Source organism: Phaethon lepturus, unplaced genomic scaffold (genome assembly GCF_000687285.1).
Source record: "Phaethon lepturus isolate BGI_N335 unplaced genomic scaffold, ASM68728v1 scaffold3783, whole genome shotgun sequence".
Classification (NCBI taxonomy): domain Eukaryota; kingdom Metazoa; phylum Chordata; class Aves; order Phaethontiformes; family Phaethontidae; genus Phaethon; species Phaethon lepturus.
Window position 1 is genome coordinate 7433 of NW_010528257.1, and position 18854 is coordinate 26286.

The 18854-nt window shown below is 37.2% G+C and overlaps 1 protein-coding gene across 1 annotated transcript in view; it reads left to right on the top strand.

Moving 5' to 3' along the window:
* Positions 1-414: 414 nt before the first annotated feature.
* GPCPD1 (glycerophosphocholine phosphodiesterase GDE1 homolog (S. cerevisiae)) overlaps positions 415-18854 on the top strand; it is a 36812-nt gene continuing 18372 nt past the window's right edge. Inside the window, 8 exon segments of the mRNA XM_010283613.1 lie at positions 415-463; positions 1670-1754; positions 2639-2723; positions 9035-9110; positions 10961-11002; positions 12290-12413; positions 15213-15459; positions 18758-18853. Of these exon segments, the coding sequence (XP_010281915.1) occupies positions 415-463; positions 1670-1754; positions 2639-2723; positions 9035-9110; positions 10961-11002; positions 12290-12413; positions 15213-15459; positions 18758-18853 (804 nt within the window).

Sequence of the window (18854 nt, forward strand, 5' to 3'; positions counted from 1 at the left end):
AAAGATCATAATCTTAAATGACTTATGTGGCCTCTTCTGGAGCAAAATTAGTCAAAACAGAGGTTTTTGAAAAATCTCAGCTTAAGACTGATGTTGATACTGATATTGATACTTGCATATGGTATTTGATTTAGTAGTCTAAATAGTCATCATTTTCTCATGCCGGTGTTGCAACATTGTCTTCTGCAGCTGGATGCTGTTTCCTGTGGCTGCTGCTGGTTTTAAAGACCTTTCTATTTTTACTGCTCACTCAAACAGTAACATCACTAGTGGCTTGCTTCCCTGTAAGTGGTGGGATTTGAGTTTCCTCTTACTTTGGACAGAACAGATGTACTGTATTGTTCCTGAAATGTAGTATCTTTTTCTTCCCACTACAGGAGGGTTCAGCTATCCTAAGACAAAAGTTCTGCAAGTATGACCTCTTCTCAAGTCACTTTTGAAGTAAGAGGACCATCAGTACCAGGTACCCAAATCATGCTTTCTCCTTTTTGTATGATTTCACTAGAAGACAACTGAATAGAAGAATGTTCAGAGGCTGACTTCTTTGTCTGTACCTCCTTAGAGGTAAAAGATCATGCTGAATTTCCCTATGCCTGCTTTGGTTTAAGGGTGACTTTGTTTGAAACTTTACATTTAGGCATTTCATATTAGAGGCTGAAGTGAATGTCAGTATTGTTTTTATTACATTTTGTTTAAAAGTTGCTCAAATACTCTGGTAGTTTTACATTTTGCATAGCAAGATTAAAAGATTAAGCAGATGGTACCTAAATATACTTTAAACCTTCACGTTTTCTCCTTCTGCAACATATTTTTGTCTTGTGTCTAAAAATATTATTGAAACCCTGTAAAAGCAAAATACTATTTTGTCCTTTCCATTTGTATTTGTTGTTTTTGTTCTTACAGTCATATACATACAGGTTTTATGTTAAAAACAAGGGTTGCGATGTTAATGTTAACTCTTGAATATCCTAGAATCAAGCATTCTTATACTATTGTAATCTTTTTGGATTCTTCCTTTCTGTATGTATGTATGCATTAGGGTAGACAGAGTGTGTTTCATGGGTTTTTTGTGTAACAGCGTTACGTTTTTATATCTATCAAAAAAATGGAAGGCATAGCAGCAAAATTCATTTTATTTCTCTCAGGAAAAAGATCAAATGGATGTGTTGTCTTGGGAATAATGTTAGCAACCTCTTATTTGTCTGTGCTTTCTAGATTATTGGTGTGAATTTTAGAGAATTACGGTTTTAAGCATGTATGTTAGTACTCTGTGTGTATGTGTACATACATTAAAAAATAGACAGTATATAAGAAAAAAAAATGGTTCATCTTGACAATAAACATTTTACAGTGAAAAGTTGCCTGCTGCATTTTTCAGAGATTTTTGTATAGTATTACTGCAGGATGATTTGGAAGCCAACCCTTTTAAGGGCTGGGGTTGTCCACTTCTCTCAGTGAGATCCTTATGATGGTGAAGGAAACACTCTTGGAATTTTTCCCCCACCCAAAATTACTTTCTGAACTGAAAAGAGAGGGTTTAGATGGATGATTGGTGCATATGTTTAAAATGTTTGAAGGTTTGACTGTGTAGGTTGTACATATTAATTCCATACAGGCTTGAGTAGTGAAGATTGTGGGGTTTTTCTGTTTGTGGTTTCTTTTTTCTTAGGAGAGGTTTTCGCAATATGCGGGAGCTGCAGTGCTTTGGGAAATTGGAATCCACAAGTTGCAGTGGTCCTCCAAACTGACGATCGGTAAGGCTGTGTTTTGTTTTTTTTTTTTTAATTTGTTCCCTTTGAAGTAGCTGGAGTTCTGGAGCAACAAATTTATTCTGGCTCTGAGTTTGTAAACTATTAAGCTACACATACTGTTAGTAAAACTTCACAGAATTTCTTGTGTTGCCCTTGAACATTTTGAATGCTTAGGAATGTGTCTAAGAAAATGTTTAACTTGGGTATGCTTTTCTAGTTACAAGTGATGCTTCTACCATTGTGGCTGGCATATTTCAGTAGTTTCGTTGTAGGCATTTTGAATAAGAAACTGCTATGGATAATTCTCAGTCCCATAACTATACAACAAGTTGTAGGAGATGTTTATAGTGTTTACTTTCTTTTTAACCTGTACAAGTTGTTATTGTAGCTATAAAGAAACGGGGAGATTATTTAAAATGAGACTTGCATTAAAACTCTTTAAGTGGTTTGCGTGTATATAAACGAGTGTATATGAAGAAAATTTAAATGCAGCGGAGGAATTCAGTGTTTTTTTAAAATGGCGTCCTGCCTATCGCTGTTTGTATGATGCTGGAAAACGAGGCTCACAGGGTATATTTATAATTCTGTCAGTGACTTGCTGTGTGATCTTGGATGAGTCTCTGAATTATTTCATCATGTTTTCCCCATCTGTTAAATGAGGATGAGAATTCTTGCTGCATTTGGGCTCTTCAGATCTGTAGATTAGAAAGTACAATTTCAGTTCTAAGTATTTATTGTGCTTTGTGCATGTTTGGCTAAGTTACATTGTAAAATCTTTTCCTTGCAGCAATACACTAAACTTCATTTTAGACTATCTCTTAGGACAGACATATGCCTGAGGTGACTGTTAGGCTGCATTTTGAAACTGTTTTGTGTTTCGCCCCCAGTCAATTATGGAAAGCTACTGTAGAGCTTCCTAGAGGAGTTCCTGTTCGGTATCGGTATTTTAAAGGATACTTCCTAGAACCTAAGGTATGTACAACCTTTTCTGATTTAAGTTTGCTCATCCTTAGTAAAAAATTCCCTTATTTGAAATAGCAAGGATTTTCTGAGTTAAACTTGACGTTTTAGACATAAATCTTAAATTGCCACGTATGAAACATTAAAATACTTGTGGAAATACAAGCTGTTCAATTCTGGAAGTACATGACCATATGCTGTTAACTTTTAATTATTTTTGGTAAATTGTCTTCTCTCTTTTACCAGTGTTAGTGTTTTTAAAAATTCCAGGGGTAGTGGAATGCCTGACATTATTATAAAGCTTAAATGATACAGTGAAGTTCTCGCTAGTTATAGTGGAGCTGTAGCAACTTCTATACTTACAATTGAGTATGGACTTCAGCAGGATAAGGATCTCTAGCATGGAAGCAAGCAGTAGCAGGAGAAAATGGTTAGTGTGAGCAGGTGTATTTAAATTTGCCTAGCCTACTACAGTTTTTAAAATTACTGCAGGGTTTTTTTGGTGAAGCATGAGAATTATTAACTAGCTTTTGTGCTGCATAATTAACATGTTAATCTCTTGGAATGAAAAGGTAAAACAAGGAATGGGGCATCCCAGTGTTTTCTCTACATTTATGTATCGGTATTTGCATGACCTGGGGGGGAAAAACCCCCAGGAGATAGACACAGAAGTGTTTTTACAGGTATGGATGTCAAAGTTGCATGTGAGATGAATGTATGTGGCTGTATACTGGTCTGTAGAAATTGTACTAGGGTAAGGGGGAAGTTCTTCAGACTAGGGATGAGACTGCATCCAGAAAAAACTTGGACTGATTTTGGAAAATAAGCAGCTATTCTTTAACTGTTTTTCTTAGTAAGTAATAACTGTAAGAAGTAACCCATTTAAAGTTTTCCTTGCTGTTTGTCTTACTCTATTAATATCCTGTAGCTATTCACCTTGGGAGTTAGTTCTTCGTTGAAATTGGGATTATGAAGGCTGTAGCTAAATTTGCAAAGGAGTTACAGAATTATCTGGTCTATGCCATTTAAATATTTTAAATTACTGTCAAGAGCATGTAAGTTTTTTTTTGTCAGCTGAACTAGGCTTTCTTTCACTGAAAAAATACCTGACAGAGTTACCATCTCAGTGAAGGATACTAATTTTAAATGAAACACATGAGACTGCATTCTGTTTTTTCATTACAGCATTTGAAATAGTCTAATTTGAAACTGATGTTTAAATTGTTATTCTGAGGCAAAAGAAGGGAAGGCCAGTAACAGATTTCTTTTTCTGAGGTCAAAGTGAGGCCACAAGTAGATCAGTTCTTACAGCCCAGCAGCTCTGATAGGACTCTTGCATTTTTCACAAATGCCCCTAAGCTTAAAATGTAAGCAATATCACACTAGAAAAAGCACACGTCGTGAGAACAGATTGGCAGAAAATGTGCTCATAGACAACACAGTTTCTGTTTTAACTTTTGAAAAAGTTTACAATGTGTATTGGTGAGTGTGTTTCTTTAAGTAGGTGCTCTGTATCGTGCACGCTTTATGTACCGTGTGATGCAGAGTCTGCCAAGGTAAGTATAAATTTTATGGAATACCAGCATAAATAGCTACTGTATATAAAAAGGAGGGTAAAAGAAAACCACCCTTAAAAACAAAGTATGTGAATTGCCAGGGTACATGGTTATCCACTTAGCGGTCTCTAGCCTGTACCTGTTAAGTGCACAGGACTTTTTCTTACAACATATGTTTTGAAGAAAAGAGTTCCAGCTACAATGTTTTATTCCTCTTCTTGTAAATTTTTTGAAGAACAATGAAAAAGCAGGAACCAACTGAATATAATGCACAGTATAGTATAAATGAGACGCTATATGGAGGACTTCAGCATTAACAACTCTGATAAGGAAAAGATACTAAGTTAAATTATTCTGAATATTTTTATATCAGTATTTTTTTTTCATTAGGCATTGCATGTGATTTGTCTCCTAAATTTGATAGGCTTGCAATATATGATCCTTAAGACACTGTTAGCTTTTTATATCAGTGCAATTTTGTGTGTCATGGCCTGTTGTAGGATAACTTAAATACATGGTTAGTCTTAGATATATGTTTAAGTCTGAATATATGAAATTGACACCACATAATCCTGCTGAAGACAGATCCAGCTGAAGTTACTGTTCCCTTCTTTTCTATATCAGCAGCATCTTTGAATATGCTTGAGATGGACACAGAGGCAAAACTGGGAGTGATAACACATTTACACAGTGAAATGATAGTTCTCATATTATCCAAAATATTGCTGCAGGCTAGATGTGACAATACATGTAATAATTCACATTTTGGACAAAAAATAGATACGGAAGTATTTTTCTCGCCTCCATTTAAAAAAAGAAAGTTATTTAATCTCAGTGAAATTATTTTGCTTGAAGGATAGTACAATGTCATCAGAAGTTTGGTTTGTTTTCACTGAAGCATTTTGGTGTTAACTGATTTGGTTGTGCAAATAGAATTTTTTAATACGTAATAACATTTATAGAATATTTGTAGGAATACAAATAAATTAATGTATATACAATAAACATTTAACTATAAAATTGGTGCAGGTCTTGGCTCCTGCATACTAGTTTTACAACATAGTAAAAGCAGGAGTATGTAAACATCTTAATGATAACATAAGAGTCATCCTAAAGCATTTTAAAAGAAAAGTAAATACATACACTTGATGAAATAAGACAGTAATTTAAACTATTTTGGTTGAGGTTTGTTCTTTTCTTAAACATAGGCCAGTACCAGTTGCCTTACTGTGAGGACCTTCCCATGTTTTATTCTACACATAACCTTCTGTTTTCTTGGGGGGAGGTGGAGAACCACAACTCCCTTATCTGGAATTTAAGTCTTGTGTATATCATATGTTTTAGGAGAATTCTTTAATAGGTACTGTTTGCATAATGCATATTTGAAAACCTTAGTAAAGAAAATATATACCTTATTTTGTTAAGCTATTCTATATTTGTTTTTTCCAAAAGTAAATAAGCATGCAAGTTTAGGCTTATTTCTTTCAAGGAAAGTGTGAAATAACTAAGCTATCTGTGCAGGTAGCAGGACTTTTAAAACTGGAGTGGTGAACATTTTTCACACTTCTGAGAATATTGCTTAGTTATAGAGGTTTCAAATGAGACTTCAATTTACTTTTCTAAAACTTAAATAAATCTATTTAGTGCCTGAAATATAATAATAAAGGTGAAACTTAGGTCTAGACTCAGTAATTTCTTTAATATCAGAATGCTTTAGAAAAGCTTTTGCTAGACTAATAACCCATGGTTAACCTGATAATAACAAAGGAACACCTCTGCCATGACTGTGCTGAGATAGCAGGTTGTATGTTAAATTGTTATCAGAAATACTAGAGCTATAAAATCTCTATTTAGCCCAGGACTTCCTGGCAGGTGACTTTTGTATGTGCTGTTGCCTTGCAAAGTCAGTTATGATGGCTGAATGGCTTTGGTTGGTTGATTTGGTTTTGTGCTTTGTTACTGTGTCCAGTCCAGAGATGTTTTTGTCGGAAATCCAGCATCTAATTAATTTAGTTGTTTCACGTTCTTGAAACATAATTTAAAGAAGTAAAGTGCAGTTGGATAAATGTAGTTGTGTGGTGTTTCTTAAGATCATATTTTTTTCCTAATGCCTGCTCTGTGTCGTTTTGGATCTTTGGAACTGGACTTCTAAATAATTATTTAAACACCCCCCAGGTTCTGACAGTGTAAGAGGAGTTTTTTTAGAAAATTCTTGAATGTCCTTTTAAGAGCTTTAAAATTGCATCAGATGTTCAGCTAAATATAAATCAAGCAACATAATTTTTATGTATGTGCTTTAAAAAAAAAAAAATCTGTGTGTTAGCAGAGAGGATATTCATGCCATCCAGTGCTACTTACTATAATCTTGCTGGGATACTTGATGTGACATTTGGGTAGGTGCTGTTTTAAGACTGTCCTAGCAGAGGCTGGCTTTTTAGGTAACATTAGCATATTATGAATATTGATGATACATCATATAGTTCTGCTACAGGCTGATGTGAAATGGGCTATTCAGATACGGTCAGCATATGCCAGTGAAATTACATCAGCGTTTTAACTGCATTGTAACAATGGCTTCTGTTACAGTAATTAAAACATTATTTAAATACCTGTAAATGCAAAGATGGTCTGAGCAAGGACTGTGAGAAGGCTCTCACTCATGCCCGTGCCTGTGCTCTAATCCATTGCCCTTTTTTTCCAGGTAGCTTTGCTTGGCTCTTCTTAATATAGAAAGTGTTGAGGGTTCCTGGGATTAAATGCATAATCGGCCCACTGTATTCCTTTCAGGGCGTGAAATTTTGGTGAATGTATCTAGCGTGTTGTACTTATTGTTGGGATAATGTTACTCAAATTCTCATTCATAATTTTAGAACGTAAAATTAAAATGTACATTTACAGTAGTGTAAGAAATAAACTGGTATTGGTATTTTAATACAAGATTGTAGGCTTCTACAAGGAAAAAACTTGCTTTCCTTTAGAAGAAAACAGCTTACTCATGTTAGGATAGACTTACATTCACCAGCTAAGCAAGCTACAGGTTCTGTATGTGTTCATGGGAGTCGCTGCTGGAGAGCTTGCAAGCCTGCATGGTGTTAGGAAATGGTAGGCTCCCTGCTGGCAAACACAGGTTTCAGCTTCAGAAACTGAGATTGTGACATGCAAGTGTGGATGTACTGTGCAAGAAGGAAGAAACTTCTCATTATTTACTTTTCTAGAAGTCCGTAAGAGCGATCATTGGGGCAGCAGTGAGAAGATGGGAAGTAAAACTACCTTATTAACAGGAATACACTGAAAACAATAGTATCAAGTTATTTTATTTATATTTACATGCATTCTGTCTTTAAAGCAGGACTTTGAGCATATATATTTTATTCTGACATGACCCTAAAGAACAGATGCCTCTGAATTTATTAGAAAAATTGAATTGCTCTTAGCCAAGATTCACAGAGAAAGCCCATCTTACTGAGTGCTTTTTAAGTATTTGGCGTTTGCTGTTAATTCATCCAAAAGCATAGTAGATGAAATGTGTTTGATGTATATCAAGAAATCCCATCTGCTGCTAAAGAATTTGTTCAGTGAGCTGTAAGATAACAAACGGTACTTTGTAATTATACTGTTGAGTTTGAAGCTTGTCTGGATGTCCCTGTTGATCTGAAATCTATATAAACAAAAACGTGTAGCACTGGGACAAATTGGCATTGAACCTTATATGACTCTGGCAGTAGTAGCAAGTCTTTTGGGAAGTAGGAGTTACTTAGGCCCAAAACACCAAAATGACCCACTCTGCAGCTGTTTGGCAGTGGTTCTTTTATGACTGATAGCAACAACCACACAATGTTAAGGGAAACTTCTTAGGGTGACTGAGCTGGGAATCAGGCATATTCTTTCTGTTGTTAGCCAGCAGTTACCTAAAAGCTTTAAACTTGAAAGCTATTTCAAACTTAAATTGTTCTGAAAGAAGGGATTGAGTTACTGTTCTGATTATATATCTGAGTCTTGGCTATGTCTGTCAACAAATTCAGTCTTTTGAGGGACAGTAAATTTTTTTTTGGTGCAAGAATCTAATTTATCCTGCTTCAAATGGAATAGACTTTCAGGGGCTTCACTGCTGTCCAGCTGGGTTGTATCAGTGTCTTTTTCCTTTTGAGGCAGCAAAATTCCAAGTATTTATGTTTTAATTAGATGGTAAATAACTTGCTCTTCTGTACTACAACTAAAATAACTGTGTTTTATAGACTTTGAATTAGTCAAGCAAATTTTGAAAGAGAACCCACCCCTGCAACTGTTAATTGCATGAATAGATGCTGAGTGCTGTTTGGAATTAGAGATGTGGGAGATGTGTGTATTTTAATACATTATTGCTGTAGTAGCTTCAGAAAAAAGTGAGCACACTTAATAAGTTCAGAGGCACTTTGTTTTTTTGTATCAGAAGGAAACTAAAGTAGTCCAGTGGAGTAGCTGTAAGCAGTAAGGATTTAATAATTCCATGTAACTTCTCCACCCTGTCAGACTGTGTCACAAGTTTTGTCATATGTATACCTGACGCATCAGATTGCGTCATCAGCAGTTGCAGGGGTAAGAAACAAGCCTGTTCTGTTTTTTTTTTTCCTTTGATTCTCTCTTTCTGTCCCCCTCTCTCTCTTCCTCTCCTTCTTTTTCTTTCTTAAATCTCTAAGTTTAGTTCACAACCATCCCAAACAGCTTCATGGGTAGAAAATCAGATATAACAAAAGAAATTATTGCAGACATTTAACTTTTAAATTACAGACTATCGATGGTCCCTGCGAAGTCATAGTTCACATGTGGGAGACTCATCTACAACCACGATCAATTACCCCTTTAGGTATGGGCATCAACTGCATCTGTTTGAGGCATATGCATAAGGTTGCTACTATGCTGCACATTGGTTTAGAGGAATTGATAACTATAGTTTTAAAATACTGAAGTTTATTAATGTGTTGGACGTATAAACTTTTTCTTTGCACAACATGGGCCTTACTCTCAAAATACATATATAAATAAGTGGCTTAAAAATGGAGTGGATACGAAATTCTTTGCTGCCATCCTTAAGATTATGTGGGTTGGTTTTTTTATTAATTTGGAATTGTAACAATTTTCTGTAAGCTTCTTTGAGACTAAGGATCCATATTATTTTTTTCAGAGAAAATGTGGGGAGGGGGAGGGTATGAAGTCACTGCTGGTTTTATTTAACTACTATTTCGTTAGTAAAATTTTAAAGCAAAAATTCTTAATTAGGCTTCTTTAAATAAATGGATTAATGTAAATAGAAACATGAATCGGCTTATTTACCTGGCAATTTAGCAGAAATTTATTTTGCTGGAAGAAAAGGTGGCATGCAGACTTGCATACAAGTTCCTACTGCTTTTCTGAACAGGGAAAAAGGTTTTTTTTTTTTTAAGAGTGACTGAAATAACCTTTGAATGTAGCTTGTAATTTAGATTTGTTATGTTGCTATGCGATAGCATGTTTTATGCGCTGTCGTTCCTAGGATATGAAAAATGTTATTTCCTCTACACTTAGGAGTTTACATCTATTTTAATAGTATTTATACCTTCTGATGCATTGAAAAAATATTTCTGTTAGAAAGAAGCTGGTATTAACTAAACTGTTTGTTAATCATGAATAGTACCATGATCACGGTCCCCACCCCCCCCTTTTTTTTTTAAATTTCAATTGAATTAGTTAAGTGTTTCTGTTCCTGTAACAAGATTATGTTTCTGTATTTGTCAGTAATTGACTAGGGAAGCAGCCTACCCTCTGTTAGGGTCTAGACTTTTATCTCTACATTTGAATAACTTCATTCCAGTTAGGATTTCCACCCACCCCCCACCCCCCCAAGTAATACTCAATGCTTTATAAGCAGCCTTTAAGAAAATGCAGCAAAACCAGGATGCTAGCACTTGGTCATTATGATCCCAAATTGTTGCATGTGGTTATTAAAAATTGAGAGCAGGCCCATGATTCTTCTTAGGAAAAAAAAAAAGACGATTAATGGCTGTAGAGACAAAATTTTATTAAGATTTATGTTCTGAGAAATGTATATTTGTTTAGACTACTGCAGTTATGTTAATGATGGTGAATTTACTTAGTTCCTTAAGATTTCAATTATTAAAACTTTATAGAGGGTAAGGATAAAAGTAAGTGTGAAATGAGTGTTTCGAATATTTCATCCTAGGTTGGTTTCTGTCATGTGGGCAGAATAAGCATTTTAATTGTGACTAACTTGATTTAGAAGTTTTAACTATAAATGTGCAGGAGGACAGTTTTCTTGTATGTTTGCAAGAAACCTTAATGTCTTTGACACTAACAAGAAAGGCATCTTAGATTCTAGTAGGATGTAGTTATCAGTAAAATATTGCAGCAAACTAGGAAATGATGCAACCTTCTTGCTTTTTTTCAGGTCAGATTATTTCAGGTAAAACATCTTAGGACATTTTGTGTTTTGATTGGTTTTTGTTGCAGAAACAAAGCAAAAGCATAAATTGGGGGAAAAGCTTTATAGAAGGTTGCAATAAACATGCTTATTCTTTGTCTCAGTTTTCATACTGTCTTCTTAGATATACCTTTTAGAAGTGAACTGGAAAAGTAGAATTAATTTAACTTGGCAATGATTCTTTATAACGTGAATACTAATTAGTTTCTTTCATTCTTTTTCCCTCCTTTTAATTCTAGAAAACGAAATTACTATTGATGATGGATACTTTGGAATCCGTAGTAAGTGAGATACGTTGATCTTTTCTCTTTACTATGTATTTAATTTTAAGAAGATCAAGTGTTGCAGTTGAAAAATATTTGAAATACTAAATTAGTTTTTTGACAGGAATTGCATGTAAGTGATATACAGTTATTTTTGTATCCAGCATTTGTGAATTCACTCTCAGGCTGTAATCCTTTCTAATGTTAATACAAGACTCCTAGGAAGAGTTGAAATATTGTCAGTGTGCTAATGTTAAAGGTTGAAATTTGCAAACTTTAGATCAAGAGCATGTATTTTTTGGAAATACAGAATAGACTGTTAACTTTCTCTTAAAACCTAGCCTGAGAAAAAACTCTTCCTGCCTAGAAAAAATATTATCACTTATAGTAAGTATACATAATCTGCCTCTTCCGTTGGGTATGTAACTGCCAAAACCTCTCATAGGCTCAAATCTCCTGTTCTTGTGCGTGCGTATGTCTTGCTTCTGGCAGTTCTAACCCACCTTTCACTTAATGCTCAATCCCTTGGTGCCTAAGGTAACTCTTTGTCATGTCTCATACATCGTGTCTTAAAGCTTTTCCATTTTTCTTCATACCCTCATCGAATGATACATTTTGGTAAGAACTCAAAACTGCAGGCTCTGCTTCAGCACCTAGTCTGGCAGCTTGTGCCTTCTGGCCATCCTGCTTGTAGGCTTTCCTTGTTCAGATGGTGAGGTTGAGGATTCTCCTCCATGCTTTGTTTCCTCATTGTATCTGTTGCTGTATCCTGTCCTGCAGATTTTCCATGCTGCTTTACTGGCATTGATTATGATGAGCTAATTTGAGACCTGTATCTCAATAGAAACAGCGAGTCTCAAGCTGCATATGAATCTTTAGAGTTTCTTTCAGTGTTATTCCATGTATTGAGAGATCCCAGGACAAGGGAATATTGTGTTTACCTTTGGAGACTTTAACTTAGCCCTTGATATGATAAATAAATTAACACTGGAATATTTAGTGCTCCCTTGCAGACAGTTTACATGTGAAGCTGGTGAGGATCATTGGTCCTATTTAATACCGTTAAAAGCCAGCAAACAACTGCAGTATCTGTTGTCTATTTTGGGTAGGTCAGAAAAGACAAGTGAAAGGATGCACTCAACTGTTGCTCTGGAAATATTATTGATTAAGGCTGGTGATAAAGAGGATTGTCTGGAAGATGGTGTCAGAGGAACTGTATTTATATTTTGTGTATTAAACTGTCTAGATCTCCCTTTAGAAAAAAGTTATTAAAATGTTTTCTACTTCTTGTTTAATTTTTGATAGATGGTATTGAAACTGTGGATGCTGGGTGGCTGACATGTCAAACAGAAATAAGATTACGTCTGCATTATTCTGAGAAACCACCTGTAGTGATATCTAAGAAGAAATTTAAAACATCAAGGTTTAGGTAAGAGCCTGCTCATCTCAATTTGCAATTTATGTCATGTTAATTGTCAATGCCAGTGCTTCTTTTTTACTTAATTAAAGTAGCCTTCAAGGTAATTTCAGGTTGCTAATAGGAGTGTACTGTCAGGCCAATTTCCAGGTGTTTAAGAACTTTGTAAAAACAGGGTGATAACATTAAATCAGTGTTATGCTTGTTACCTTATTTTATCATTTATGTAGTGTCAAAAGAGATTCTTCTATTTCACCAAAGGAAGACACAGTCAAACAAAACTATTCTATTTTCACTGCTGACTTAATACTTTTCAGTTCTTGGCTTTCTGATAGTTACTAAGCTATTAAATATGCATAAAGCAGATGTGACAGCACAAGTTAAGCAGTAGGTAACCGGTGTTAACACCCCCCCCCCCCCCACCTTTCCTTCCTGCGTGGATTTTTTGGAGTTCTGTGGTTGCCAAACTTTATCCTAGCACATATTGTTGTAGTGTGTGGTGTAGGCTTGTTTTCTGTGCCTTTCATAATCTTTTTTTGTGGAACAATGAAAAAGAGAGTAGAGATGTATAAAAACCTCTTCTCCTTATCTAGAGCCTGACACATGTCTGAATGCATGGTGATTGTTACTACTAACAATCGTCAGCAAAAATGCGTTTTTACAACAGCAATTTTTGGTAGTATGTTAGCCAGGTGTTACCCTTACCAATGGGAAAGAGAGGAGCAGGAGTTCTCAGATCCTTTGACAGACTAACAGTGTTTCTCCTAATCTTGCATACAGCCTGTCTTCTTGTTTGGAAAGGATTATGGTTCCCTGTTTTCTTTAATTAAAAAAAAAAAAAACTACCAGAAAGAAATTTGTATTTAATTGCTAGAAATCAGATTTTGAGCTTGTGAACCATGACTAACTTCCAGCACACCACTATCAAAGTGGTTTACAGATCACTCAGTTAACCTAGGAGTTACTTCTGTACTGTGTGCCTTATTTTGAAGGGTTTTTTTACATTTATTTTTATTTTCCCTCTTCCCACTTCCAACTCTGCAGATAGGGGAAAGTTAATTCTCATTGAAGAATGTTATATTAAATAAATACTTACATCCTCTTCTCTAGAGCTTTGCAATTTTTCCTTTTATGTTATAGCAGGTAGAGAGAGAGCAATTTCTGAAACTTGATCCTTGTCTAAATTAGATGTTTGACATCTAAACTTGATAAACTGGATGTATTTATTAGATACTCTGTGTTGTGGTTTAAGCCCAGCTGGCAACTGAGCACCATACAGCTGCTTGCTCACTCCCCCCACCAGTGGGATGATGGAGAGAATCGGCAGGGTAAAAGTGAAAAAACTCACGGTCTGAAATAAAGACAGTTTAATAGGTAATGGAAAAGCCACGCACACAAGCAAAGCAAAACATGAAATTCATTCACTACTTCCCATGGACAGGCAGGTGTTCAGCCATCTCCCAAGAAACAGTCATGTGAAATGGTTGCTTGGGAAGACAAACGCCATTACTCTGAATGTGTCCATTTCTCTCACCCCCCCATTCTTCTTCTTCTTCCCCCATTTTTATATGCTGAGAATAACATTATGTGGTCTGGAATATCCCTTTGGTCAGTTGGGGTCAGCTGTACCAGCTGTGTCCCCTCCCAGCTTCTTGTGCATCCCCAGCCTGGTCGCTGGCAGGGTGGCATGAGAAGCAGAAAAGACCTTGAAGCTGTGTAAGCAGTGCTCAGCAATAACGAAAACATCTCTGTATTATCAACACTGTTTTCAACACAAATCCAAAACATAGCCCCGTACGGGGTTCTATGAAGAAAATTAACTCTATTCCAGCTAAAATCAGCGCACTGTTTTCCATGCTCTGCCTAAAAAGTTAAATCTGCCCAGGTAGTTTTTGTGACTGCCACCTGCTATGGCAGTATAATTTTTCAAGTTTGTGGAGGTCTGTGTTGTGATGACTTTTTTTTTTTTAATGAGGGTATTAAGAATGTGGATTTAGTGTAAAGGGTTTCTGTGATTGTAATTGTTTCTGACATACAACTTCAGTTTTACTAGTGAATTGGCATCTAACTAAATAACTCTATTTTATCTGCTACTTAGATGATTCAGAAAGGGATTTGGATGACTTATGTGTATGCTTCCATCACTGGCATAATTAATTCTGTGGGGAAGGTTTGCTCTGTATAATAATGAATTCTGAGTCTTGGGAGAGACTTACTCCTCTCAGTCCAGGATTTTTCAGAAATCACATATCACATTCAGTTCACTTTTAAATTATTATTTAGGATTTCTCAAGGGACTTACTAATTACTTCAGACTGTCTTGTTTATGTCCAACAGAATACATTTATCTGCCTTATTGATGTCCAGAGACACTTAAAGTTGTGTGTGTGCTTATCAGCAGCCACCAACGTTCAGGTATTGATCTTCAGGATTACTGCTATTTTCAGTGCTTTTCGTAAGCCTTTCAGCATTATGGGTATCAATTATCTGTGGAGAAAGGCTTTTTCTGTTTGGCAGCCCGAATTGTTAGTTTGGTGGAGTGCTGCTTCTCAGACCACTAGTAAAATTTTCACGTTTCCTCAGGTTTCCAGTTTTAGAAGTGACTTGAGGACTTAAATATGACTAAAATAAGCTTTAGACAACAGCTGCAAACTCTGACTCATGTGAGGACCCACTGTGTACAGTGCTGTCCTGGGTTGAGAAGAGTTCTTGTGTTGTATGAGCTTCTGTTCAAGTTTCTTTCAAATTCTTTAGTGTTTCTAAAGACAATTCTGTGACTTAATCATTTGTTTTGTATTTCTGGTTGAGTAGAGTAAAACTGACTCTAGAAGGCCTAGAGGAAGATGAAGATGATGAAGAGGGCCAAGAAAAAACATCTCCTACTGTTCCTCAGAAAATGGCAAACACTGTGGAGTTCTCTTTAATAAGTAACAACGAATATAAATGTCGACACTCCCAGCCAGACTGTGGTTATGCTTTGCAGCCAGACCGATGGATTGAATACACAATACAAACCATGGAGCCAGATAACTTGGAATTAATCTTTGATTTTTTTGAGGTATGTTTCTTTACCACTAAGTAGCAACTCCAGTCTGTCATTGGGAGTTAGTCAATTACCATGAAGATTTCACTGTTGGAATAGGGCTATTGCCTGATATTCCTGATCTTTTGGACTTGTGCAAACAAGTTATGAGACTGTTGGCTACTACCCCATTTTGCAGAAAGGCTTCATGAGTCTTCTCAATACCGCACAGAAAGTTTTGCAGTTTCTGCTTATTTAGAAGTCGGTACAAATTAGACTCAAATCTTAGTGTGCAGTACTTCATGTAGTTAGGTTGGCTTGATTTTTATCCTTTACCAGAGCTAAGTTTTGCTTATCCATATATGAACTAACTACATTACAATTATTTGATCTTAATGTATTGTTACATATGAAAGCTATTTCTCTGAACTAACTAGTGCAAACTAAAACTGGATATTTGTGGATTCTCACTAGTACATCTGTTATTTTGCACTCTAGTCCCCTGAAAGATTTTAATATTCAAAGTCCTTTCTAAAAGAAAATAACTTTTGTCTCTTCATATTGTTTATGCAGAAGAAAGTTTTAAGGATTCTCTCTTTGGCCTAAAAATGTACTTAGGATCAGTTACATTCATAATTGTAAAGTGGCTACATAGTTCCTGAACTTGACTATGGTTATAGAATCATAGAATCTTTGGGTTGGAAAGGACCTTTAAAGGTCATCTTGTCCACCACCCTGCAATGAGCAGGGACAGCTTCAACTAGATCAGGGTGCTCAGAGCCCTGTCCAACCTGACCTTGAATGTTTCCAGGGATGGGGCATCCACCACCTATGGGCAACCTGTGCTAAGTGGTCCGCTGCCCTCATTGTGAAAAATGTCTTCCTTGTATGTAGTTTAATTCTGCGCTCTCTTAGTTTAAAACTCGCCCCCCTTGTCCTACTGCAACAGGCCCTGCTACAAAGTCTGTCTCTATCTTTCTTCTAAACCCCCTTTATGTACTGGAAGGCTGCAATAAGGTCTCCCCGGAGCCTTCTCTTCTCCAGACTGAACAACCCCAACTCTCTCAGCCTGTCCTCAGAGGAGAGGTGTTCCAACCCTCTGACCATTTTGGTGGCCCTCCTCTGGACCCTCTCCAACAGATCCATGTCTTTCCTGTGCTGAGGGCTCCAGAGCTGGACACAGGACTCCAAGAGGGGTCTCATGAGAGCAGAGTAGAGGGGCAGAATCACCTCCCTCAACCTGCTGGTCATGCTGCTTTTGATGCAGCCCGGGATACAGTTGGCCTTCTGAGCTGCAAGTGCACATTGCCAGCTCATGTCCAGCTTCTTGTCCACCAGTACCCCCAAGTCCTTCTCGGCAGGGCTGCTCTCAATGCCATCAATTCCCACTTATCCTTTACCAGAGCTAAGTTTTGCTTATCCATATATGAACTAACTACATTACAATTATTTGATCTTAATGTATTGTTACATATGAAAGCTATTTCTCTGAACTAACTAGTGCAAACTAAAACTGGATATTTGTGGATTCTCACTAGTACATCTGTTATTTTGCACTCTAGTCCCCTGAAAGATTTTAATATTCAAAGTCCTTTCTAAAAGAAAATAACTTTTGTCTCTTCATATTGTTTATGCAGAAGAAAGTTTTAAGGATTCTCTCTTTGGCCTAAAAATGTACTTAGGATCAGTTACATTCATAATTGTAAAGTGGCTACATAGTTCCTGAACTTGACTATGGTTATAGAATCATAGAATCTTTGGGTTGGAAAGGACCTTTAAAGGTCATCTTGTCCAACACCCTGCAATGAGCAGGGACAGCTTCAACTAGATCAGGGTGCTCAGAGCCCTGTCCAACCTGACCTTGAATGTTTCCAGGGATGGGGCATCCACCACCTATGGGCAACCTGTGCTAAGTGGTCCGCTGCCCTCATTGTGAAAAATGTCTTCCTTGTATGTAGTTTAATTCTGCGCTCTCTTAGTTTAAAACTCGCCCCCCTTGTCCTACTGCAACAGGCCCTGCTACAAAGTCTGTCTCTATCTTTCTTCTAAACCCCCTTTATGTACTGGAAGGCTGCAATAAGGTCTCCCCGGAGCCTTCTCTTCTCCAGACTGAACAACCCCAACTCTCTCAGCCTGTCCTCAGAGGAGAGGTGTTCCAACCCTCTGACCATTTTGGTGGCCCTCCACCTCCTGCTCCAACAGCTCCATGTCTGTCCTGTACTGAGGGCTCCAGAGCTGGTTGCAGGACTCCAGGTGGGGTCTCACCAGAGTAGAGTAGAGGGGCAGAATCACCTCCCTCGACCTGCTGGCCATGCTGCTTTGCGTGCAGCCCAGGATGCTGTTGGCCTTCTGGGCTGCAAGCATACGTTGCCAGCTTTTCATCCACCAGTACCCCCAAGTCCTCCTCAGCAGGGCTGCTCTCAATCCCTTCATCCCCCAGCCTGTACTGATACTGGGGGTTGCCCTGACCCAGGTGTAGGACCCTGCACTTGTCCTTGTTGAACCTCATAAGGTTCACACAGGTCCATTCCTCGAGCTTGTCCAGGTCCCTCTGGATGGCATCCCATTCCTCAGGCATGTCAACCACACCACTCAGCTTGGTGTCATCTGCAAATTTACTGAGGGTGTGATCGATCCAATGATGTCATTGATGAAGATACTAAACAATACTTGTCCTATTATGGACCCTGAGGGACACCGCTTGTCACCAGTCTCCATCTGGACATTGAGCCATTGACTACCCCCCTCTGGATGCGACCATCCAACCAGTTCCTCATCCACTGAACAGTTCCACCCATCAAATCCTTATTTCTCCAATTTAGAGAGAAGGATGTTGTGGGGGCTATGTCAAAGGCCTTACAGAAGTCCAGATAGATGACATCAGTAGCTCTTCCCTTGTAAGTCATGGTCAAGTGCATGTTCCGCATGTTAGTTGCCCTCCACCTTCCCTGCAAATGAATACAAAGTTATTTTAAGCGTTTATATTGTTCCAGTTAATCTTTGTTCTAAACATGACTTGGGCTTTTTGGAAGACAGACTATTCCACACTTTCAATTTTGATCTGAAAAGCTTATCAAATCTCATAGTTTTCAAAGGAAAATGTACATGAGTTTTTTGTAGATTTCCATCAAGAATTTCATATTCCTAATTGTAATTTGCAACACACTGTTAAACAATTTTTAGCTTGAAATTAGTGTTTTCTGTAAGACACAAGAAATTTCTGTTATATCAGTGCCAGTATATATCTTCCTGAGGAGCAAGGAAGAAGTTTGTTTCAAATTCTCACCTACATATAACAGTAGGTGTTCTGGTTTTTTGTTTGTTTTGTTTTTAGGAAGATTTAGGTGAGAAAGTAGTACAAGGCGATGTGCTCCCAGGTCATGTAGGTTCTGCCTGCCTCCTGTCATCCACAATTGCAGAACTCGGAAAGA